This window comes from Lepisma saccharinum, chromosome 1, assembly GCF_977018435.1.
Source record: "Lepisma saccharinum chromosome 1, izLepSacc3.1, whole genome shotgun sequence".
Taxonomy (NCBI): Eukaryota; Metazoa; Arthropoda; class Insecta; order Zygentoma; family Lepismatidae; genus Lepisma; species Lepisma saccharinum.
The window spans coordinates 183,142,331-183,168,736 of NC_139229.1; the positions used below are offsets into that span (position 1 = coordinate 183,142,331).

At 43.8% G+C, this 26,406-nt stretch overlaps 4 protein-coding genes across 8 annotated transcripts in view; 2 read left to right on the forward strand and 2 right to left on the reverse strand.

Annotated features, from left to right (window-relative positions):
* LOC146004898 (lysoplasmalogenase TMEM86A) overlaps window positions 1-6,156 on the reverse strand; it is a 106,114-nt gene extending 99,958 nt beyond the window's left edge. For 3 of the 5 annotated variants that reach the window (XM_083143956.1, XM_083143932.1, XM_083143947.1), the window contains exon 1: window positions 5,994-6,156. In XM_083143956.1, the coding sequence (XP_083000082.1) occupies window positions 5,994-6,014 (21 nt within the window). In that variant the 5' untranslated portion in view covers window positions 6,015-6,156. The remainder of the gene's footprint in view (window positions 1-5,993) is intronic. The other 2 variants (XM_083143928.1, XM_083143940.1) reach the window with 1 other exon arrangement.
* Window positions 6,157-8,226: 2,070 nt separating this feature from the next.
* On the forward strand, window positions 8,227-8,742 carry LOC145987606 (uncharacterized). The gene has a single exon (XM_083121980.1). The coding sequence runs from the start codon at window positions 8,227-8,229 to the stop codon at window positions 8,740-8,742; it is 516 nt and encodes a 171-aa protein (XP_082978106.1).
* A 6,578-nt stretch (window positions 8,743-15,320) lies between these two features.
* LOC145987614 (52 kDa repressor of the inhibitor of the protein kinase-like) lies at window positions 15,321-16,634 on the reverse strand. The gene has a single exon (XM_083122009.1). The coding sequence runs from the start codon at window positions 16,632-16,634 to the stop codon at window positions 15,321-15,323; it is 1,314 nt and encodes a 437-aa protein (XP_082978135.1).
* Window positions 16,635-19,441: 2,807 nt separating this feature from the next.
* LOC145987618 (uncharacterized) lies at window positions 19,442-20,407 on the forward strand. The gene has a single exon (XM_083122023.1). It carries the CDS (start codon window positions 19,442-19,444, stop codon window positions 20,405-20,407), a length of 966 nt encoding a protein of 321 aa, XP_082978149.1.
* Window positions 20,408-26,406: the final 5,999 nt, after the last annotated feature.

Below are 26,406 nucleotides of genomic sequence, written 5' to 3' on the forward strand. Positions count from 1 at the left end.
TGGGGATTTTTTATTTGCCTTTTTTTAATTTGACTGAATAAAGATTTCAGCATTAAACAGAAGTTGTAACATGTAATAATAACTTTGTATACTGGTAATATACTGCTAAGAGATGGGTAATAAGTATTATTTAGGGGGAGGAGAGGACAGTGCCTAGTTCTTACTAAGTTTTAAATTGTCAGGTGAATTCTTGTGAGGAGATTAAGCATTATTTGGGGGGGGACACTGTTGCTGTTCGGGCTCTTCTTGAGAGCTGTAGTGTTTTCATGATGGTTGCGGTAAACGTGGTTTAAAATTACTTACGTCAAATTTAGAAGATTTCGCACTTCCGCATTGGACAATTTAATGGTTCAATCCTATTAATTTCGAAGATCCACTGTCTTCATTCACAAAAGGGTATGGCGTTTGAAGCGGAGATGGTACCATAATGCGAAATCTTCTAAATTTCACGTGAGTAATATAGTGTTTTGTTGCATCTTTTTTAAAAACAATCTGACTATTAATGTTAAGTCATATATTATCGTGGGAATTCTACTAGGGAGGGGGGAGATTGAGCATTACATTGATGTGGATATCAATGTTAGTTCTTAGATTAGCACAGAATTTCCATAGTAAGGGTGATCAAACTTTGAAGTTTGTGGATGGGGCAATATTTATCACTTTGTTATAAAATTTGTATGATGATCATTTAGTCTGTCATTTTTCTGTATCCCGTGGATTTTACTCTGGATTATTCGCTAAGAGGGGTGGCGGTTGGTGTCATAATAATCTGCCTTTTTTCCTTCTCTCCTAAGACTTAACATCGGATACATGAAAAAGTAGCATCGACTACTAAACAAGAAGTCCAAGGGTAACTAGTTTTGTTATTTTACGTCACTTTTCTGCCACTTTAGGATAATGAGGATGAGTGATGGTTAAGCACAGCATTATATACGGGGGAAGGCAAGTGGGTACCACAAACAAAAAGGAAAAAAAATTGAAGGAGTCAAGGTCACAGCACCTTGTGGAAATACTGACTCATTATGAAATTGTATTATTGCCAGTTTCATAATAAATACACTAAAAATGTTCTTGTTCGCTTCTCTTGCAATGCTCCATGCGGTGTACTTGGGCGGATTGAAGGAAGGGGGCATAGAACGCTGAAAGGACTTCTCCTGAAAATCCTGTATAATTGTCACAGTTCGCATTTTTGGATAATACTCCATAAGCAAATGGAGTCAAAGTTGGGAAAGAGTAAATATCACGGCATCCTGTGACAGTATTGAAAGAGATAGAAAAATTTTCCTGCTCGCTTCGCTCGTAATTATCCATGTTTGACATCTTGATAAGATAATTGTGACAAATTATACTATAGCTGCATTATGATTTGATTTTTGTTATTTAGCATTGCTTTTCTTCCACTTGGGGCTCATCGCGATTGAGTGATGATATGATGAAATTGATGAAGGGACACTTCAAACCAGACACCCTAGCATCATAGCTCGCTGTGCTGACCACTCCGCCACAAAGGTCGGCTGCTGCAATACCAGACAATTAATATCCCTGGTGTTGTATACACGAGGGTTGTTTGAATATTTTAGGAAAATTTAGGAGATGATGCTGCAGTTCATTAGGTGAGTAGATCACTTTACCAAGAGCCCAAAAGTGCCTCTTCAACAGAAAAATGCATTGTCCACAAATAGAGCTCAGGCAATGGCAACATCCAGCCTATTCACAGGACTTAGCCCATACGATTTCTCCCTGCAGGTGCAGCATTTTAATGATGTTCATGTTGTATTAGCAATACTACTGCATTGTCTATTCCCTGTGCTAAATATACTACATAGTAATGCATTGTAAATAGCCCGATACAAGAGAAAAATAAATAATGTAAAATGTGCATTTGTAACTTGTCTCAGGAAGTGAATTTTGCACTTGAGATAATATCCAGAAAATTATGACTATGAAATACTCTTTAACATAGGAGGAGAATTTGTTGCAAGAGGCATCAAATTCCATTTTCACTGTCTACGGCTCTGTGTATAAAACAATAATTGAATTAGTCATACGAACAAACCAGTTTTGGTTAAGTCAACTGCAGCACGAATAATGTGGTGTTCCCCACTGGCATACGCAGGGTGAGTGAGGGGAGCTGATGGTGCTGCAGCTCCTTCTGAAACTTTGAGCAGTAAAGAACTCAGGAAAAGGCAAAATGACAAATGCAAATTCCCCTTAAAATGACCCCCGATTACCATATTTGTCTTTGAACAACTTTTAAAACGAAGGTAAAAAATGATATTTACAAAATATTCTGTATCCAGTCTCCTCCCAGAATGCAGTTATGTAATATCTACCTTTATAATTCCAGCCCCCCCCCCCAAAAAAAAAAAATAATTGTGCATACGGCAGTGGTGTGCCCAGTTAGATTTTTCTATTTTATCATTAAGTTGTGGGCTTTTTAACATTTATTCCCCATCCACAAACACTGTTTATATGTAATTTATTTTCTTTGACATTTGAAATTACCTAACCAATCAATGTGCTTGCTAGCTTTCTGCGTGTCAAAAATTTACATTTTAAGGTATAACTGTCAACCACTTGCAGGCTATTGCATTCAAATTAAAATCAGTTACTATATATTTGTCAACATAATTTATTTTGAGGGGGAGGAGGATTGATGAACAAAATTGGGGGGACTGCATCCAGGGTCTTGGGGAGGATGGACATCCCTGACTTAAACAAACCTAACTTATGGTGCAAAAATAAAGGCAATTTAAACTCAAATTCTACTTATTCTAATCATTTTGTAATGATTCAATACTAATACCAGTGTGTTCTAAAAAAAAAAATACCAAGACATAAACAGTAAGGCTTCAACATAGCATGCACACAAATGATCTTTATTCAAAATTATTGAAAACAAATGAAAAATAAAAAGTAGGCCTAAGAATATTTTTACACAAAATATATACAATCAAGAAGTTTGTTAAATGTGAGTTTTTTTACTGTAATTCTGGCAGGCAGAAAAACTGTATCAATGAAGAGCTTAGACTGACACATTTTTATATTCCAACTTGAGCTCCAACATTTGCATGTATGATAATAGCCAGAGCTTTGTATCATTGTAGTTACAGAAAATGTTATCGGAACAATAGTAAGTATTGTGACAAAATATTTTCTTTTCGAATAACGAACAGCAGCTATGAAAATTGTAGTATACTTGAAGAATGCTTAATCATTAAGATACTGGTGTCCAGTGCACAGTGATGGTGACCCTCCGTACACCCACGAGGAACTTGCTGATTACAAGCACATTAATATCACTAACGTTGGTTTACTATTCGAATGAGATCATTCTAACACTAATAAATGAACGAGTGAGTCTCAAGTCCACATTATGTACAGATAGGCTACTTGGGACTGAACCTACAGTTTAAGATGGGATCTGAATCAATGTGCCTCTACCAGGTATTGGACCCAGGATCCCTCGATTGATTAATTGGCTTTATTTTACTTCAATTTTTGTGTCACTTTTGGCAAATTTGTGAAGATGGATGAGGGATGAAATTGATGAACGGGAAACGCAAACTTCCACACCAGGCTGGGATTTAAACCCTGGATCTAATGGCATCGTAGTGTGATGAGTTAAGCACTCCACCACGGGGACTGGCCAGGACCCCTGGATTACAAGTTGATAATATTACCACTACACCATCAAGAATGCCCACAACATTAATAAATAAATGATTCAATAACACACATGTGCATACATAGATTACATATACACATGTACATGAAGGTCAAGGCCCTGTGGGGGCCGTCGACCCACTGTACTCCCTCGAGAATTACGTAGTTTTTTTTTTATCGACAGATTTCAACATTTTATGTAATATAAAAGTGGTTCCAGCGTTAGGAAACCACAAATAATGGAGATATATGAGATCGCAAAGTATGACCTGCATAAGCACAAGAAACTCCTATCGCTCATTTTTCCTGTAAAAAATTCCCAAACAGCAGCAAAACTAACGCTCCAGGCGTATCCTGACATTACTACGACCCCAAATTTTAACTATATATGCCTAACCTAACCTTACCGTGCATGGTTTGTGGGGCTACCCGTGCATGACATCAGCACCAAATTTTTACTGCAGATTCGTGATTACAAGGCCTAAATTATTGACTATGCGAGAAATGAAAGAAATTGGGGAACCGTCCGGTATTGTAAAATCATGCCACAACCATTTCCAATAAAAACAATGCACTTTCTGCTACGTGGTTGCCTGGCTGAAGAACGCCACGATACTGAAAATGTCGATACACTCCCCAATATGCATTTTCAATAAATAGCACTTACCACACTAAAAATGCACGCCCATCTTGTAAACAAAATCCCAGTACCATGTGACATGAACTGAAACATCGTCTGCAGTAAATCTCGCGAGGCCTGATTTAACACCAGGATTGCCAACCTTCAATCTCAGATATTTCCAACACGGCTCCTTGTTACAAAACACAAATAACGTAACAACATGTTCCTTCATATCACGTGCAGATGGCAACGATGAAAATGACGTCATAAATTGTCCCATCAAAAAACTCTCATTACTCCACTATAATACATCTCCTAAAGCTAAAAACAACACAAAAATCATCACCTTATCCTGGGGATACAGAGCGTCGACGGTACTCATTTTAGTGTAGTTCAAAGGCAAATATGTACTTCTAACTCGCACACATATCTTGTCTGATAACTGATTTATGTATCATATATCATTACCATAACAAGAAGAAACTGTTTGATCTGTTTTCTTTCCATTCCAAAGCATTCTTTAGTGCCACTATTAACAATTGAATTCATCAACTGAGGGGTACACAAAGATGATTTTAAAATTTCTGCTAGTTTGCTGTTCATGAACATTACAGCGAAGATATATTTTTAAACTTTAAGTTAGGAAAGGCAATATGTAATAACCACAACTGGTATTTCAATCAAGGGCGAAGAATGGGAATGTGGGCAAGTTTTGGTCTATTTTCAAAATTCATGGGCTGATATATATTTTACAGACTATCAAATATTATTCTCAGTTACTTTTTGTTACTTTACGTCGCTTTTCTGACACTTATGACTAATCCTTATGATGAGAGTGAACGATCATATGAAATTGATGAAGGATATTCACAATGTGTATTATTTTACATTTAGCTCATTGCTCCATAAGCAGTTTATCTTATCTTATATGTATCAGTATCAGGCCAGGATTCAAACTCAGAACTTCAGTGACGAGAACGAAAGTCAACCTCTCAACGTGCTCACCATCTATTCTTATAATTAATTATATAATGATAAAGTTATTATTAACATATTCACCTGAATATTAAGTAGAAAGGAATAAGTATGCAAAAAAGTGGAATTCTGATAAAATAGAAAATCACTAAAAATTTAACTTGGTGTCTGGCGAAAAATTACACAAAGAAATATTTCTTTGGTGTAGGAAAAGTCCTAATCAAAAAAATTTCATGTATTTTCCATAGTAAAACTTTTCAACAATGACTGACACTTTTTTAAAAAGATGGATGTCAATATTTATTCCCAGTGAAATGTATTCTCGGATAGGTTTACAAGGACTGGACCCACAATTTAAACTGGTATCCGAAACACAGTGCAATGTGCCTCTACTGGGGATCAAACCCGGACCTCTTCATTAGAGAGACACTTTTCATGTAAAAAAAAGTCTGTGTAGTTACGACTTACGAACACACAAATAGGTAGTAATCATGTTCGTTTCTAAACAAATGGTTTATCCAGCATTATTCACAGTTAACTCAAGAAAAAACCATTAATGCACTTTCATTTTTTCAAAAATCGTCGAGCTTCTTTCTGGCACGTATTGCGCATATACACAGAGCAAAGGGTCAACAAAAACATGTGTATTTGGGCCTCTACACATCAACAAAACTTGCTTCTAAAGTGATGAATATATACATATTACAACAATAATTCCTAACATACATACCACTTGAGTTGGAGTAGTCATTTCTGTCCCCGTTTTGCTTTCTTGTTACCGTGGACAATGCACCCAAAACACGCTAGACCAGCTGTTCTTTACAGTGTTCTTCTTTCTCGACCTTGACAGCAGCTCTGCTTCTGCTACGTTTGTTTTGGTTTTGGTTCCAGCCAGCTGCAGCGATCCACACTTTTCAGTGTTTCCAACTGCAATGTATAAAAATACACCAAAGTAAGATCCCATGTAAGAAACTACCTCAGTCTGCTAAATCAGTCCAGGGAAATGTGGTTGACATTTGGATGTGTTCAGAACCTTCTGAACCTTCAAATCCGGGAACTTTTCTAACGGTGGAAGCGGCTCCGGCGCCTACCCAGCGTCGAATAACATGGGTACCTGGGGGAAACCCTGGGGGGTAAAGGCGGTCAGGGGCGTGATGCTGATCACATCACCCCCACTCACGACCGGATCAAGAAAGTGTGGGGCGTTACCCCCACACCCCCTATACGCCTTCATGGCGTGGTGCTATGCACAGGGGAACACTTTACTTTTACTTTTTCAGAACCTTCTTTCAAGAGTACAGTCATGTTTTCAGGTAGGCTTATTGAACGTCTGTATTCACTGGCTATAAGTCTTCCTTCTTGACATTCGTATCAGCCGTAATATCAATCAAACAATATGAAACATTCAAGTTCTAGTAACTTATAAAATGGGGCGGCAAAGTTGCCCAGGGAATTGTGCCTACCCTGTAGGCATAGGCGTAGTTAGATAGGAGCTAGGGGGGGCTTAGCCCCCCAAACGCATGTGACATATGCATAAAATAATTAAGGAAAGAAACTGCACACAGAAATTAGGTAATGATAATTCTCACGAAACTTTCATGTATTGCCCTTGTGGTGTGGCAGTCACAGATGAGCAAAGAATACAATGATAGTTGAAGTCAGGGACGTTGGAACTTATTCAAGAGTGGGGGGTCAAGTTTTGCAATTAAGCAACCGATTTTTACAATATTTCTCTCTCTCTCTCTCTCTCTCTCTCTCTCTCTCACACACACACACACACACACAAACATATATATATATATATATATATATATATATATATATATATATATATATATATATATATATATATATATATACACTATTTCTTTCCCCCACACTATATATAACTATATATATATATATATATATATATATATATATATATATATAATCATTTATATAGCTATTTATTAGATATGCATTTATGACAAACCGCGACAAATAAATTAACCCAGCATTCGATGCTCTGTTCATTTAATTAATGTCATTTATTTTAGCTAAACGAGGGAGATAAATATGATAAATGTATCTCTCGTTTCGCGGGTACTATAACTGTGTCAAAAAAGTTTCCATGTTGATCATACCTTTTCATCTGCAAGGGGAGGGGTAGGCTGTAGAGGAAGAAATTACCCCGAAGACATCTTACTTTTTGCCGTCATGCCGACCCCCGTGACGGAGTGGTTATCGCAGCGAATTACGAAGCCACGGGTTCCAGGTTTGAATCCTGGCTTGGGCATGGGTGTTATTTGTGAATGTCCTTTCATCAATTTCATTATTCCATCACTCATTCTCATCTTCGGAATTAGCCAAAAGTGGCAGAAAAGCGAAGTAAAATCAACGAAATCAATCAATTATATTCATCACAAAGATCACAACTGCCAACTGCAATACATTTAGTTGTGTAGATAAAATTAGGAGTTCCGATGAAATTTACTGCGCCATTAAAGAAAACCCAAAGACATGCAGATATCGCGTATGGTACTGTTAGAAAAAATAAAGTGACAAAAAACCGATTTGAAGAAAACATTATACTGGGTGAGTCTGTTAAAAAGGCCCCATGGAAAATGTGTTCCTTGCATGTAGGCAACCCTGGTACACCGAAGAGAAAAGTGGGGTAGATAACAGTACAGGATATCGGTGCCACGCAGTTTCGACAACATGACATAGAGGGGGATTGAAAAGAAAGTGTCCATGAGTAGTGACCTTGAGGCAGGCAGCGTGCAGGTCAGTTGAGTGCAGTTAAGCGGCGAGGAAAGTTGTGAGTGTGGTTCGGTGGGTCAGCATGGTGTTAAGGATGCAGCAGCGTATCTTTGTTGTCGAGACGTATGCACGCCTCGGTTCTTGGAAACAGTGTGCAGATTTGTTTACGACGGGGTTCGCGGTGAATGGAGTTCCAGCGAAGGCCCCCAACCAAATCAGTAATGCAAAAAGTGATTGCAAAATGGCGGGAAACCGGATCCGTGCTGAATAGGCCAAAAGTGCGTCCAAAGACTGTCCGCACTGAGGCAAAGGTGGGCGACGCAGCGCAGCTAATGATACGCAGTCCACGAAGATCATCTCGGCATTTGGCACAACAGTTGCAGGTGTCCCAGTCAACCGCTATGCGGATCCTGAAGCAGGACTTGAACTTGCACGCATTCAAAGTTACCGTGATGCATCAGGTGCGGAATGTGGACAAAGCAGCTCGCGTGCAGTTTTGTGAGTGGTTTCTGTCCAATATTGCTCCGGAGTTGCTTCAGGATGGTTACTTGTTCATTTCCGATGAAGCATGGTTCCATCTGTCAGGCTACATAAACTTCCAGAACACGCGACACTGGTCAGGTGACAATCCACACGTGTTCATGGAGGTTCCACTGCACTCCCAGAAACTCGGTGTCTGGTGTGCCGTGTCGTCACGCCGCATCGTCCCCGTGTTCTTCCATGAGACTGTGAATTAGGCTCGTTACATCAGTAACATATTCAACGTGTTTGTTGAACAACTGACTGAGGATGAGCAAAGGAACGCTTACTTTCAGCAGGATGGAGCCACGGCGCATACAGCATGTGCAACGATCACGCGCATTGAGTCAGTGTTCCCGTCTGATCGCGTCATCAGTCGTGGCACGAACCAACCTTGGCCACCTCGTTCTCCAGATTTATCACCCTGTGATTCCTTCTTGTGGGGAGCTCTATCGAGGCCATCCCGCAGGATGTCCTCGCCCGTGCTTTTCAGAACATGTGGTATCGTCTGCAGACGTGGCTCGAGGTCAAAAGAGGAAATTTCCAGCATCTCCTCTAGATAGGCTGTTGTCACACTTGTACTGTATTTACAGAAGATATGTTGCATTAATTTACGTTTATGTAAAGTTGTCTAAATTGCTTGGCACCGATATCCTGGACTGTTCTCTACCCCGCTCTTCTCTTCGGTGCACCAGGGTTGCCTACATGCAAGGAGCACATTTTCCACGGGGCCTCTTTTAACAGACTCACCCAGTACATAGGGACTCAACTCAATCTGTAGAGTAGATTTTGATCGTAACGAACACTATGGTGTCTTTTCACACATGGAAATGCAGAGCATATAAAGCTTTTAATTGATGAAAATACATGAACTAAGAATCCGTCCGTCGTCGTGAAGGTGACATGATAACTATCTAAAAAATTTAATTAATCGCTATCAAACTCCGCATATTTTCAACTATGCAAAACTTTTCTATAGTATGCATTATACCCAGTAACATTTCGCTTTCACAGGGCATATATTGACAGCCCTTCCCAAATTTATCCACACAAAATAATATAAAGTATTAGCAATATTTTAACTATGAAACACATTGGTTAGTGTGAAAAAATAAATTGCACCAAGCCAAGAGGCGCTGCTTTTCACCCCTCTCAACTTTACATGTCTTCGGTTTCAGATTAGAGAGAAATTTTCATGAGAATCAGATGGAAGGCGGAGGGAGCGATTGTCCTCCGTACCCCCCCCCCCCTCCTTCCCTTGATATTAAAAAAGGAGATCATGCTTCCTCGACATCTAAAACTAAAGATCACCCCTCACGAAGTAAAAATAAATGACCCGTGAACATAAGAATAAATGACGATACTTCTTTTTTACGTCTAAAATTAAGTGATCAGTCAACCACATTAAGACACGACGCCTAAAACTAACATAGAGCTGAAACGAACCTATCAGGCAAGAACTTAAAAAAAGGGATCACCCGCTCTTTCCTTCCCACGAGAGAAGGTGGGTGATCCACCACAAGTGCATGAAATGTTGTCTGATGTAAATAAACTGAACGGCAAGATTTTTTATATCCGGATTATCTATTTCTGATTTGCTATTATGTTGGGATTTAAACCACAAAATATGCACTTCAAAGTTTACAGCAATAAAAACTGAGAGTTTCAACACAGAAAACATAAATTAGGCAATAAAACGCAAGGAGAGAAGAAAAACGTGCCAGTCTATTGCTTCTATATCAGGCGACTGACCTCGGTACAGCGATCTTCCAACGTGACGTTTCCTATATTTTCGACTATTCAAAATGCTGCTATCTGACCAAAAGGGATGGGGAGAAGGAACTGGAATTTCCAAGAATATGCTGTGATACGGGGTCTTTTTCGCACGGCCAATGACCATTTTGACTACGGGGGTTCCTAACGAGAGATTATTTCCACAAAGATCGAAGTAGCGGTCAGGATTTGCAAATGAATCTTCATTCGAAACCGCTCTGTTCCTGAATAGGAACTACTACGAACAGACTACTCGTTCGCTTCTGTGTTGGCAAAGTGAATGCGGCTTCCTGACCTACGTCGTCTCTTGCCTCAGCTTGCAATGTTGACTTGTGTCAAAAAACATAGATTAGAAATTCAAAAAAGATCTATCATTCACAGACTTGCCACACAATACAATGATCTCTCATCAAGAATCGATATATTTTCCTCCCAGTTTGGCTTTCGGTCTTCTATCAGAAGAAATGTTTGTAAATAATATCAAATAGTGCCATCTTTTACTTATGTTTTGTTAATTTGCTATTCACTTTTGTGTTATTTTGTTACTTTTATTAGTTTTTAATTTTTTTGCTTATTATTATTATTATTATCATTGCATTTTCATTGTTGACAAATTCAGCGTAAAATGGCCACCTGTGCTGTATCTGGAATTTTCTCAATAAATAAATAAATAGAAACTGAACACGATTTTCACTTTTTCATTCATACATGTTTCAAAATGGACTAACCCCCTTCCCTTTGAAACCTTTGAGAATGAACCGTGAGCGTCTTCCGCCGAATTTCTTGTTTCATCTTTCTCATAATTTGAAAAATAATTTGCACAGTTAGACAGAAATGCCAACTTCCCGGAGCCGCGGTGGTTTAGTCGGTCTAGTCTGACTGCCACGCGGGAGACCCGGGTTCGATTCCCAGGGTGGGTGATCTAAGGTCGGAATCCTCAATGCATCTGGAGAAGAGTTGGCCAGGGGAACCAGGGACGTTATTGCTACAAGATCGGATTGTGGCAGGGTATGGGGGCGACCACTTTCACCTGAGGTTGTTGTGTATGTATATGTTTGGGTGGATCTTATTCCGAGGGGGTTTATTCAAGTGTCTCCGATTTGCACAGCTAGATTGAATAATAACAAATACTGTGACACCTATGTTATCGAAACGGTACTTGCCAGTCTCTCGGCTTGTTGGTTGGTTGATTTGTTGTTTTAAGTCCACTTTATGCACAGTAAGGCTAATTGGGACTGGACCTACAGTTTAAAGTGGGATTCGAACCACTTGTGCCTCCACCGGGTATCGAACCCGGGACCCCTTGATTACAAGGCAAAGACGCCAACACTGCGCCATCGGAGAGGCCTCTCTCGGCTTGTCTCCAAGGAAGGGGTTTATCTCGTTCTCGCTTTTGTCTCCAGTTGTAAATCTCTATCTTGTACTGGGTCTTGTCTTCAAGTGTAAACACTTTTTCTGTTCTCTTCTCGGTCTCGACATTCGAGATCTGTCTCGTTCTTGGTCTCGTTTCGGCAAGTCTTGGAGGATCTAGCCTCGAGTTATCGCTATTGTTAAAAGGTCGCCTCGCATTCATCTCGAGTTTTATCCACCTTGAACTGCCCCTTTGTTCGGAGCCCTTGCAATATAGTTGCAGATGGAAAAGAAGAGAGATAAAATTAAGCTGTTCTCTGCTCTCTCCCCCCTTCTCCCTTCCCATAGGGGTACAATTGGTTTATTGTTTCACACCGACATCACCTGTATGTGCAAAACCTGTTAGATTCAAAGGAAAAATGGAAACGGAAGCAGCGAATTCCAACGGAGGTAATTCCAAATTACACTTGATTTGCGGAGACGCGGCTACCATTCTAATCTGCACTGCAGGTGAATCTTTGTCTCACGTACTTCTTGCTGGTAGCGACAACTTGAGTCTAACTAGCGCAAAAATAATTTTCCAATGCTTTTCAAAACGAGAGATAAGTTTAAAAAAATATAGTCTCATTTTTAGCACTCGACCGGGGGGTTAAAAATACTATCTTGCCCCCTCGATGGTGGGTGGGGGGCAAGTCGCCCCCCTGCTCCCCGGTTCCGACGTCCCTGACAAGGGACACTTTTCCTCAATAATCAATGCAACCTTTCGAACCTAAGGAACGCGACAAACTGCACTTGTCGTTCGTGGCTTGCGTGTTGCTCGGACTGGGCCGTCCTCAATGGTGTGTTCACCGTTCACCTCCATCTGTTGTTCGCTCATGAGCAGGCATTTCGGTGGTCACTTCGGTGTGAACCTCCCGGGTCTCCCTTATCGCGCACCGCTAAATCAACCTTGCGTTCTGACGTCATCGCGGAAAACTTTAATTGTTACGCCAAATGCCTAAGTTGTTAGGTTAGGCTTGTTGGGTTTAGTTCTCTTAGTAAAAACAATACATTTTCTGTGTATTCATGCTAAGGGAACCAAACCTAACAACGTAGGCATTCTCTCGTATGACGTGGTCTGCCGTAGTGCAATAAAGAAGACCGAACCTCCCTGTCCCACGTCGCTTGTCGTCTGTCGCTTCGATCTGAAAGCTCCCGTGAACTTTAAAAGACGAGCGATCGTACGTAATTTAATCTACGTTAATTCACGAGACTGTTAGATTGATTCGACTCAGGGTGGGGTTCTTGTTAATCTCAAAAATGAGACTGCATGATAAAAAGTTTACTGAGACCTGGTACCTGGAATAAGGAAAACATCGATTTAGCATTAGTCACCACGTCAAGTGAGTCATGCAGTCTCTGTTGATTCTTTGTTCCAGCTACAAGGATAAACATAGTGGTCTGTTACATGTTGAATCACATTATTCGCTATCGCTAACACTGAGTGGAATGCTCTGATAAAACTCAGGAAGTGAAAATCTTTTGCAGGGCATGATGCCAACAGAAGGATGGGCGTAGCGAAGGGAGGTTGAAACGGTCAGTCGAACCTTCTTAAAAATTGAAATCATTCATTTTATTATTAGGTGGAAGGGGGGGTTCTTAAATAACGTTAAGTTTGTTACTATTCTAGCAGAAAAATTGAGTGTAAAATGCAACTGGTCAGAACATTGTTTTCAACAAATGGTTTCGCGAGTTTCCACTTATTTCAAAAAATATTTTATGAGAGGACACACAACACACAATATAAACTTCATGACTAAAATTTCCTCCGACCAGTGCCGGATCTACAAGCCGCAAAACCCCGCAGTGCGGGAGTGGGAGGGGGGGCGGAGGCAATTAAGCCTTTAGGAGGCCCTCAGCCATTGACATATATGCGTATGTAAAAAATAAACGTAGTTACTCAGGGGTACAGAAACGAATACAATATATACAGGTAGAAGTATCCCCGTGCATATAGCACCATGCCATGAAGGCACTTTTAGGGTATGTGGACCCAACATATTTTCGATGTCCGCCACCTTTGAAGTGATGTGATCAGCACCACGCTGCGGACGCCTTTACCCCAATCGAATACCATATTTTGAGGCTTTGTGGGCCCTAAAGACGCTTTATGCGGGGACAAAGCCAAAAAAATTCCGACCTTAGATCACCCACTCCGGGTTTCCTGCTTGAGTGAGAGTCAGACTAGAATCAAATCAGGGTAGGATTTCACTAGAAATGCAGTCAGTGGTGGAGGTTCCTTTAACCTATCTTTAATCAGAAAAAAAGTTACGACATCATGATTGCAACAAATGTATCATTTTCCAGGTGTGAGAAAACAATGTCATATGTATGTATATATATATATGTATATATATATATATATATATATATATATATATATATATATACACACATATACATATATATATATATACACACACACACACACACACACATATATATATATATATATATATATATATATATATATATATATATACATATATATCACATCACCCCCTTCCCATTTAAAATTTTTGAGTTGAATTCAATATGGCGGACATCCGCTTGGAACACACCAATGTGGTTGTTTCCGAAGCCTGACGTGTTTCTAACTAACTCCTTTACTTTTTAAAAGGGGTGTAAGGGGCTTTTGAATCATCCTCTATACCCTTATATGTGACTTTGTCAACATGAGATCAAGAATTACACACACACACACACACATTATGTATGTATGTGTATATATACACACAAACACATACATAATGTATCAGGCACGTATCCAGAAATTCTCTTCGGGGGGGGCTAAAGAATATCTTTATAGGTGTAAAGATAGTACTTCACTATTGTATATGATTATACCATATATATATATATATATATATATATATATATATATATATACACACATACATATATATGTGTGTGTGTGTGTGTGAGTACACACTACACACACACATACATGCCATGCAAATCAAAAACAGAAAGTTAAGAAAGAACGAGATCGGCTTCAGCCTCCTGTATCCAAAATAAACTAAAGTTATTACTGTTATTATTATCTGATTACATGCAAAATATCACTCACATGATTGAAACAATAGAAACTACGATATACCCAACACAAGATGGTTGAATATGTTAGTGTTGGTTATTGTTTACAGACCATTGAGTCTTATTTTTTTCAAGCTGACAACAATTAACGTCACAGTTAATCACCAACAAAGACAGCAGCATAGAGTAAAAGTTGGAGCACAATAAATAATATTTAGAAAATTATATATGTGTTATGCATATACACGAGAACGAAAAAGATATAGCCTTAAACAAAAAATATCAACATTTCACGTTCACACTGCAGTCAGAAATAAGTCGTTCGGTACATGAATTGAAAAAAAAGAAAGAAAGAAAGAAACGGCTGTCCACTGTGCTGCTAAGGGTGGCTTTAGGTTTGTTGGATGAGAGAAAAGTGTAGTTACTCTTGGAGTACCGACCTCTGGATACAATCATTTTTGACAAGGAATAAATAAAAAGAATAAATGAATGAATATTAAATTTATGCACCATCCTATGCAACATTCACTTACACATAAAATATCTGAACATACAATTCCTATAAACAAACGCAAACAATTGGACCTGTCAGATTCACTTAAAGTAACATCTTTCTAGGTCCTTGCCTAGCCATAGCGTCGAGCACTTCGTCAGGAGTAGGAGCTGACCTCCAATGGACTGACAGCAGTGCCAGACCTGTCAGTCTGTTACTTCCCATCCGGTTTCTCAAGAATGTTTTTATTCTTTTCATTGTGGAAAATGATCTCTCCACAGAAGCTGTCGAGATAGGGATTGTCGCCAGCACTCGGAGAAGAGCATGAATACCTCGGAAGAAAGCGGGATCACAGGCGTCCAGTACACTTATTAAGTCCGATGGGTGCTCCTTTCCAGACCACTTCTGACACCACAAAGCATATTCCCCTTTCAGTTCAGAAAAAGTCGTTCCTTCGCCCACGTACTGTCCTATGTTCTTTAACTGGCCCATCTTCTGCAGACTTGCATTCTTGGGAAGGATGACAGAAATGTTAGACAGAAATTCCTTGTTGTTGGAAAACTTTTCATCCAAAGCTGATATCACACCATCCAAACAGGGGATCCAGACAGAGCGCCTAAAATATACCTCGGCCGACTCGTGGGGATAATTACTCCTTTTGGTCTGTTTGCTGCAAATCCGAGGCACTTCGACCGAAGTGCCAAACAAGTTTTTCATGAAGTTATTAGCAGCGGTGAACAATTCTCCGAATTTTCGGTCGGACTTTTCTCTCAGCTCTTTCAGGACTTGAATCACATTTTCTGCATATTCTACTGCTGCTGCAAGGTCATGGGATGGGTTCTGCAAGTACATTGACAAAGGCAGCGTGTGACTGAAAATCTCTTCGCACACTAGCAGGGACACGATGAATTGGCTTTTTTCAATTGCAGACAATAATTGCGCCGCTGTTGAAGAGACAGCCCTGTTTCTATCAGAAAGATCACGCAAACAGGCTACAATAGGTTCCAGGAGCTGAAGGAACACAATGACTGCGTCGTGTCTCTCGATAAATCTCGTATCGCACAAACTCACTAGGCGCCGTTTCTTCTCTTCAGGCATCAAAGCATCGATGGTGTCCCTGAGCATTTTTACAGCTAGGGAGTTATTTTGAAATAATGAACAAGTGTCTCTCATTACTCCGAAGCTGTTACGCACGCACGGAATGGACAATCCACTCGATAACGCAAGATTCAAACGGTGAGAGGCACAGTGGACGTAGACAGCTCTCGGATACTTCTGTCTGATTCTAGCCTGAACACCACTGATGTGTCCTCCCATATTTGCAGCTCCATCAAAGCCAAGACCCACCAAATTGTTCATATTAAGTCCCAAGCACTCACAAGTGTTCAAAATTGTCTCTGTCACGGCTTCACCAGTCATATCATATATTGGCACGAAACAAAGGAAGTCTTCTCGAACGCAGTTAGATGGTGAAACAAATCTAATGCACAGCGAAAACTGTTCCGTTCCCGATACATCTAAAGTTTCGTCCCCCAATATGGTAAAATACTGAGACTGATTTATCTCGGACACAATTTTTCTTTGAATCAGCTCACCACAAGTTTTTAACACTTCGTTTTGGATCAGTGGACTGAAGTAAGATGCGTTCTTCCTGCAAGTTTGGATGTGATTCTTTAGAACGTTATCCCCTGCCTTCGCACGAAACCTTAACAAGGCCCTAAATTTCCCATCCTTGTTATTTGGATCTTCCAGACTTAGTGGACCACTGTCATTGTCACCTCGAAGCGGCAGCTCGTGTTGACCACAGAAGATGATTGTCTCGACAACCGGTCGGAGTGCCGCTGGATTTTCTTCTTTCTCCTTTATTCTCTGGTTGTCGATTAAACCAGCAATATCTTCTTGCCGTTTCTTCTCGATATTCATAAAATTTTCGGCCTTAATGGCTGCCTCTTTGTGGTAGTTAGTCTTTGAGTGTGTGTCGAATTTCTCCACGGCATCTTTCCATTTAATAAAAGGAAAGGTTACCAACTGTCCCAGTTTCTGGTGATTGCCTTTGCCGGTTAGTTCAGCAGCAAACACAACACAAAACTTACAGTAAGCTCCATCATCGACTCTTGAATATGCAAGCCAGTTCCACCTCCTCAACCAATTAACTTGAAAAGTTCTCTTCATCCCGTGAATGACACGAACTGGATACACGAAAGTTTGTCCGGGCACAAATAAATCATCACTCAACACTTTGGTTTTCAGTTCATCTGTACAGCTTATTTCTTTTTTTAATAAACCTTGTGCAACCGCTCCTATATCCGGTACTGCTAGAACATTCACTTCACAGATCTTCAATCTCTTTGGCTCTGGACCCGAACTAGCACTGCACTGTGGCTCCGGGAGTTTTTCTGCTGTCTTCAGCCCTGGACCCGAACTAGCACTGCACTGTGGCTCCGGGAGTTTTTCTGCTGTCTTCAGCCCTGGACCCGAACTAGCACTGCACTGTGGCTCCGGGAGTTTTTCTGCTGTCTTCAGCTCTGGACCCGAACTAGCACTGCACTGTGGCTCCGGGAGTTTTTCTGCTGTCTTCAGCCCTGGACCCGAACTAGCACTGCACTGTGGCTCCGGGAGTTTTTCTGCTGTCTTCAGCCCTGGATCCGAACTGAAACTGTTACTAGATTTTGGCACTTTACGGAAAAATGTGTCAATAGTTCTCTTCAATTTCGAATCGCTAGATATAAAATTGTCAATAGTTCTCTTCATTTTAATGAGCCCAGTTCAGATGATCACTTATCGACTTATCAAGTGTCACATTAATTGATTCTGTTGAACAGATCAACGGGAAATTCAACTCGCGTATCCTCTTTTACATTCTGGAAGGTTCCGCAGATAAAACGTTTCGTGAATATTCGCACTAAAGTGTAGCACTGTACTGTTGCAACTGACCGCTTCGAAGTTTCTGGACATTTTTAAGTGAGTGGCCTCCCCACCCCCCCAACCCCCTTGCTGGTTTTCAACACCGGTGTTGGGTGTCTCTGTGACGTCGCAGTTGCTTCCAAACCATATGTCGATCTCAAGTAGTTTGTATCTTGTGCCGACTTCAGTGACAGAGTGGTCAACGCAGCGTGATACGATGCCGGGGGTTCTGGGTTCGAATCCTGTCCTGGTCATGGGTGTTCTTTGTTAGTGTCCTTTCATCATATCATCACTCATCCTCATCTTTGTAATTTGCCTCCCCGATGGCGCAGTGGTATCGTCGTCGCCTTGTAATGAAGGGGTCCCGGGTTCGATTCCCGGTGAAGGCACATGGTTCGGATCCCACTTTAAACTGTAGGTCCCGTCCCGATTAGCCTTACTCTGCATAAAGTGGACTTAAAACAAGAAATCAATCCAATCCAATCATCTTCGTAATTAGTCAAAGTGGCAGAAATGCGAAGTAAAATAAACTAAATCAATTAATCAATCAAGAAAGAAAACTTGTGCAGTGGTAAAGAAATACATACAGTTACGAGCTTAAGCCCACAGGGCATAGTCCAGAATCAGACAGAGCGCAAACATGCTTAAACGAGTATAATGGTTGATTTGGTTAATTTGTTTTCGCTTTTCTGCCACTTTTGGCTAATTACGAATATGAGGATGAGTTATTGTATACTGAAATTGATGAATGCATTCACAAACACCCATGCCCAGACCGGGGTTCGAACCCGGGACCCCTGGCATTGTAGCGCGATATGCTAACCACTCCGCCACAGAGGCCGACACGGGTATAATGGTGGGGTGACGACCATTGTTGTGTAGCGACAGCCACCGAAAGCCGCTGACTTTTGCTGCCACCTAACGGGGGGAGAAGGAACCGCCTTACCAGACGCGAGGTGATTTGACCCCTGGAAGCAGGGGTGAAAGACTGGGGACGAAAAACAGAGAGAGGGAGATTTCCAGGCATCGCGAGGACAACGACTGGAGCGGTCTCCTTCGTTATTACTCAGTGTTTTCCTTCGGTATTACTCAGTGTTTGTAGTGTAGCTGTAGTGTTCGTCTAGAATAAACAAGAAGGTAAGCCAACATCCTTTGTTTTGGTGATTATTTCCCAAACTGGTGACCCCGACGTGATCGTTTTTTTTTGGGGGGCCGTGAATTGTGATTACCCCCTTTGTGTACCATACCAGCCGGATCGAACAAGTTCACGCTAGACGACGCGCCCAATCCCCCTTTGTTCTGGACGCACCAACTACACCGCGATGACAGAGGAACTTCAAGCGCAGCTCGACCAACTCAGGCGGGAAAACGAGCAACTCAGACAGCAAGCACTTCAACCGAGGACTCCAGCACCGCACGCAGTACAATCGCAACAGGACTCCGTACATCGAGTGAGTGTGAAGCTCCCCCCATTCTGGCCCGAGGACATGGAATTGTGGTTCTCCCAAGTGGAGGCCCAGTTCACCATCGCCCACATCACCCGGGAGGAGACGAAGTTCGCATACGTCGTGGGACAGTTAGAAGGTCGGTACGCGTTCGAAGTGAGAGACATTATACGTACACCACCGGCAACCGACCCTTACACCCGGCTGCGGACAGAACTCACGCGAAGATTTTCCCTGTCTGAAAATCAACGATTGCGGCAGATCCTGATGGAAGAAGAAATGGGCAGTCGCAAACCGTCCCAGTTCCTACGTCACCTCCAGTCACTCGCAGGCACCACTCCCATGCGTGACGACTTGCTGCGCACGTTGTGGCTCCAACGCCTGCCCGCTCAAGTTCAAGCGATTCTGCAGGTGCAGTCTTCGGAACTTCCGCTGGACCAACTTGCCACGCTCGCGGACCGCATCGTGGAGGTGAGCCCCCCCATGCTCACCCCCGCGACAAGCAACATCGCCGCACAGTTCGTCTCGCCCAACCCGCCGGCTATCTGCGCGACCGCGACCGCGACGCCACTCGCGCCCGCCTCCGACACGGTTCGGCTTCTCCAACGCGTCGAGGAGCTAACTCGTCAAGTCGCGTCCCTGCAAAGCGACTTTCGCGCCTTCCGTGGCCGCTCGCAATCGCGTGACCGTACCAGCCCGCGCCGCTACGGCCGCAGATCGCCGTCAAGAGGAAGAGATGAGGGAATATGCTGGTATCACCACCGCTTCGGCGACCAGGCTCAGAGGTGCAACGACCCATGCACGTACGCGCCCGCGACAACAAACACCAACGGCAGCCGCTAGTCGCGGCAAACGGCTGCCGTCCTGGTGGAAGCCGCCTGTACGTGACCGACCGCTATAGCCGCCACCGCTTCCTCGTCGACACAGGGTCGGATATTTGTTGTTTCCCGAGACGTTTGCTCCCGGACCGACGCCATCCGACCGACTACGTGCTCAGTGCCGCAAACGACTCGACGATCAAGACGTACGGAATTCTGCCCCTCTGCCTCAAACTCGGCCTGCGTCGCGAGTTTTCATGGCGTTTCGTCGTCGCGGACGTTTCCGTGCCCATCATCGGATCGGACTTCCTGGACCACTTTGAGCTGCTGCCGGATTGTCGCAACAAGCGCCTGCTCGATGGACGAACGGGACTCTCGGCTCCCTGCCAGCCAACGAACACTATGCAACCCAGCATCAAGGCCTTGTCGAACGATTCTTCATACAGCGACGTCCTAGCCGATTTCCCGACGCTCACGCGTCCCGCCGGCACGCCGCGAGAAGTTCGTCACTCCACGGTTCACTACATCCGGACGACCCCGGGCCCCCCCGTGTCTAGCCGACCTCGCCGCCTCGCTCCAGATCGCCAACAAATAGCCAAGGCCGAATTCGACGCCATGTTGCGCGAAGGCACCGCACGTCGCTCCGACAGCCCTTGGTCTTCGCCGCTGCACATGGTACCCAAGAAAACGGAGGGCTGGAGACCGTGCGGGGACTACCGTGGCCTCAATGCCCGGACGATTCCGGACAGCTATCCAGTGAGGCACATCCACGATTTCAGCAACCACCTCCACGGATGCACCGTCTTCTCGGTCATCGACTTGGTCAAGGCGTACACACAAATTCCTGTCAACCCAGACGACATCCCGAAGACAGCGATCACCACGCCATTCGGGTTGTTCGAGTTCCCATACATGACCTTCGGACTACGCAACGCCGGGCAGACGTTCCAGCGTTTCATCGACGAAGTGCTCTCAGGACTGGATTTCTGCTTTCCATTCATCGACGATATACTCGTCTCATCACGCAACCACGAGGAACACCGCGAACACCTACGCGCCCTCTTCGGACGTCTCTCGGACCACGGCATCCTGATTAACACCCAGAAGTGTGTGATTGGGACCCCCTGCGTCACGTTCCTTGGGTACGAAGTCTCCGCTGCCGGCACACGACCGCTTCCCGACCGCATCGCAGACCTACAGGACTTCAAACGACCAGCCACGGCTCGCGGCGTGCGTCGCTTCCTCGGCATGATCAACTTCTACCGTCGTTTCCTACCATCCTCTGCCAAACACCAAGCTCCTCTGCATGCTGCCGTCACCACCCTCCGAGGATCCCAGCCATTCCCATGGACGCCGGACCTAGAACAAGCTTTCGAGGCCTGCAAGACCAGCCTTGCCAACGCCACGCTCCTGGCCCATCCGCATCCCGAGGCCCCGCTTGGACTTTTCACCGATGCCTCCGCCACCTCCGTCGGTGCATGCCTGCAACAGTTCGCCAACGGCTCGTGGCAACCCCTCGCCTTTTTCTCCCGGAAACTCACCACCAAGCAGTCCGAGTGGCCACCGTACTACCGCGAACTTCTCGCAGTCTACGCAGCCGTTCAGCACTTTCGTCACATCCTGGAAGCGCAACACTGCACCATATACGTGGATCACAAGCCCATCACCTACGCCTTCCAGCAGCGGCGTGACAAACTACCTCCAGTGCAACTCAACCAACTTTCCTTCATCGCTCAGTTCACCACGGACATCCGCTACATTGAAGGCACCTCTAACGTGGTGGCGGACGCGCTATCGCGGGTGGATGCAGTTCGCGGGAACACCCCCTCCCCCGATCTGCGCTCCCTCGCCTCCGCCCAAGAAGAGGACGATGAGCTCCGTGAGCTCCTGAACGGCGATTGCGACCTCCACCTCCAGCTCATGGACATACCTGGCACCGAAGTCAAGCTCTACTGCGACACCTCCACCGCGAAACCCCGGCCGTATGTACCCGCCGCGCACCGCCGACGCATATTTGATGCCTTGCACGGCCTCAGTCATCCCGGTACCCGAGCATCCGCGCGCCTAATCGCGTCGCGTTTTGTCTGGCCCAGAGTCCAGCAAGACTGTCGCGCTTGGGCCCGATCGTGCCAAGACTGCCAGCGCACCAAAGTTTCCCGACACGTGCACGCTCCATTGGGCAATTTCGTTCCTCCGTCCGCAAGGTTTCAGCACGTGCACATCGATCTGATCGGGCCTCTCCCATCAGCGGGACCCTATAAGTACTGCCTGACAGCCGTGGACCGTTTCACCCGTTGGCCCGAAGCCTTCCCCTTGGAACGCATCACCGCGGCGGACGTCGCGACGGCCTTCACATCGTGTTGGATCTCGCGATTCGGTTCCCCCGCCCGCATCACAACAGATCAAGGGCGGCAATTTGAATCAGAACTCTTCCGCGAACTAGGACGGACCATCGGCTCCGAGCGCCATCGCACCACCAGCTACCACCCGTGCGCCAACGGCATGGTCGAGCGCTTTCACCGCCACCTCAAGGCAGCACTCATGTGCCACCCTGGCTCCACCTGGATAGAAGCCCTGCCCCTCGTGCTCCTTGGGATTCGCGCAGCCATCAAAGATGACCTCGCAGCATCGCCTGCCGAACTGGTGTACGGCGAACCGCTCCGACTCCCAGGAGAGCTCATCGTGCCACCAACAGCCACCCGGATGGAAGACCCTTCCGACCTGATTTCCAGACTTCGGCAACACATGGCTCGCTTGCGACCACAATCCGGTTCCCGTCATTATCAACCCAGCACCTTCGTATTCAAGGACCTGTCAACCTGCACCCACGTCTTTCTCCGTGACGACTCCGTACGAGGCAGCCTCCAACCACCGTATTCCGGACCACACCAAGTCCTAAGCAAAGACGGCAAGACCTTCACCCTGCGTCTCAACGGTCGTGAGACCCGCGTCAGCATTGACCGGGTCAAACCTGCCTACACCTGGACGGAGGACGTCCCACACACCAAGGATTCCTCAGACACACCAACGCACCCCCCCACCAACCAACCACCATCGGCGCAACGTCAAGAGAGTCCGTCACCAAGAGGTGACTACGTCACCCGTTCTGGTCGACGCGTAACATTTCGCCTCCCACACAAGGTGTAACCCTTTTTCTCCGTGGGGGGCTGGTGTAGCGACAGCCACCGAAAGCCGCTGACTTTTGCTGCCACCTAACGGGGGGAGAAGGAACCGCCTTACCAGACGCGAGGTGATTTGACCCCTGGAAGCAGGGGTGAAAGACTGGGGACGAAAAACAGAGAGAGGGAGATTTCCAGGCATCGCGAGGACAACGACTGGAGCGGTCTCCTTCGTTATTACTCAGTGTTTTCCTTCGGTATTACTCAGTGTTTGTAGTGTAGCTGTAGTGTTCGTCTAGAATAAACAAGAAGGTAAGCCAACATCCTTTGTTTTGGTGATTATTTCCCAAAGTTGCATTATCATTTCCGGCAAGTAGTAATATGAGTACCAAATAACTAAAATAAAAATAGGAACGTACCACTATTATACTATTTACATAGTGTAAAACACGCAACATGTTAATAGTAATAATATTCGCAAACAGTACGATATGATTTCTCGAGTCACATATTACTTTTTCTGATTTCGTGAAGACCAATGTTGAGAATCTTGAGAAGAGTGAACAGACAAGGAAAGTTATACAAAATCTTATTCTGTGCAATAATTAATGTTTTGACGAAATCTTAATCGACTGTTCCAAACTTCTCTATCACCACCCGGTGAGACTGTTCTCCACCCTTCACCGATAAGAACTGAGACGAAAAGCGCCTTTTTTATAGGTTAACAATTGCTCGCATATTACATCGGAGGAAGCCAAGATGCTTACCATTGTAAGGAGCAAAATTTCGAATGACCAAAAATTACAACTGATAGTACGCTTATATGGAATTAATAGAGTTTTAGTCCATGGGGGGTGGGGGGAGTTGGGCTCCAACCGAAATAAAAATTAGTTTTACTCCACCCTGATCTTCTCCTCTAGCTACGCTCTTTCCACAATGATGGCGCCAGAAGAATGAGCGAGGAAGCAGAGGTGGCTGGTATATTATCTATCTATCACAGGTCTAAACACTATACCAAAAAATGCATATTTGGGCTTTATTTATGTATGCAGTTTCTCTTCTTTGATGGAGTGGTGGAAAGGGGACAAATTCGTTGACCGAGGGTTTCCCCAGGTCATGTTTTGCATGTGTCTTGTAAAATGCTTCAATGTTTGTTTTATTTTAGTCGGTGTTAATTATTTATCAGTACCTGGAAAATAAGACTCCTGTGGTCTTCCTGTCAACCACCAGCGCTCACTCGGGGTCCTCAGGAGAAGGTACGGTTGCCTTCTCCGCCCACCTAATCGGCTCTTTAATACTGCAAAGTTCGTTGCAATTCATTTCAGTTGTTCAAATTATCAAAATAGGAGGGAAGAAGAATAGGCTCTCGGCGGAAGTCGTCCACGACGCCCTTTCAAGGGCTCGAGGGAAAGGGGGCGGGGGACGATCGCTCCCTTCGACATTCTCAGTTTGCAGTTTGGAGACCTGGAGCCTGGGATGTGGGGAGAAAAGAATGTTGAAGCAATATGTGTCCTTCATCACTTGACCTGGACAACGCTCCCATCACCCAACCCACTCAACATCTGTGCTTCTCTCAACATATCGGAGGGACAGGACAGATCCACTTCTTTGGTGCGTCCGAGGAAGCAACCAAGGGAAAGAAGAAAGTTTGTGTGGATTAGTTTGTTTGCTTATTTTGCTAGAACCTCAGGATTCTAGAACATTTTCCTCCTTGTCTCGAAAATTACTTCTCTTGTCAAATTATGGTAACAATATTTTATTTCACACACACACACACACACACACATGGGGGAAGCTAAAAATCTCATTTTATCTAGTATAAACCACAAATTTTCGGGGGGGCTCGAGCCCCCTGAGCCCCCCCCTTGCATACGTGCCTGTAATGTATGTGTGTGTCTGTGTGTAAACGTAGGTACGTGGGTAGAGGGGAGCCTTTGGTAATTTTTTGCGAGGGGGGCAGATTTGTAGATCCGGCACTGCCCCCGACTTTCAAAGATTTTTTGTAGGCATTTCAATATTTAAAAAGATACGAACATACAGAAAAGCTGTGCGTTATATTCACTCATCTGGTGTATCGACTGGAAGAGACCAAAGATATAATTATAATAGGCATAATTGTTTGGCTGTAAATAATAGTTTATAAAATTTGTTTCACGATTATTAATATTTATATTATTATCTCTACTATGTCAATACGAAATGACTTGAACCCTCCTACAAAAATTTCTGACCAAGCCAATGAGCAGAAACGTGTGGTTTTCTGTAATAACTGGTATCTGTTTTCTACGAGTTACGAATACGTTTCATTCTAATGACGTTCGATTCATACATTTTTAAAATAAAAGTACTCTGGAAGGAGGCTTCACTCATTCTTTCGTGCACGTAACTTTCACATTTGACATTTCTATTTCTATTTTGAAACCTTTAGGACGACCTGTTGGTTTAATCGCGACGGAGAGGATGGGTGATGAAAAGATGAAATGTATTTTGGAACGGTTCATGTCTTGACTGGAATTCGAATCTGGAACTTCTGGTAACGGATGCCGGCATTTATCACATTCAATATACCCCCTAAATATTATTCATATATGCGTATCTGCGCTTCAAAGATATTAATATAAACCTTCCTTTTCGGCAAAGGAAGAGGACGAACTGGTCCAGTCCTGCCTTCTTTCATTTCCGTCTTCAGATCTAATTTATTTTCTCTTTATTTCTCCTTCCTATCACTTTATGTATCTTTACTCCTCTCTTCCCTGAACTGTAGGTCCAATCCAATTTGTCTTTCTGTGCTTAAAATATGAATTTGAAATTAGTCCTTTTTAAGCCAAATGGCACGTATATTTTTCACTCTGTAGCTAATCCTAGCTTCCTACAGATCCTAACACTGGTAAATTTCTGAAATGTA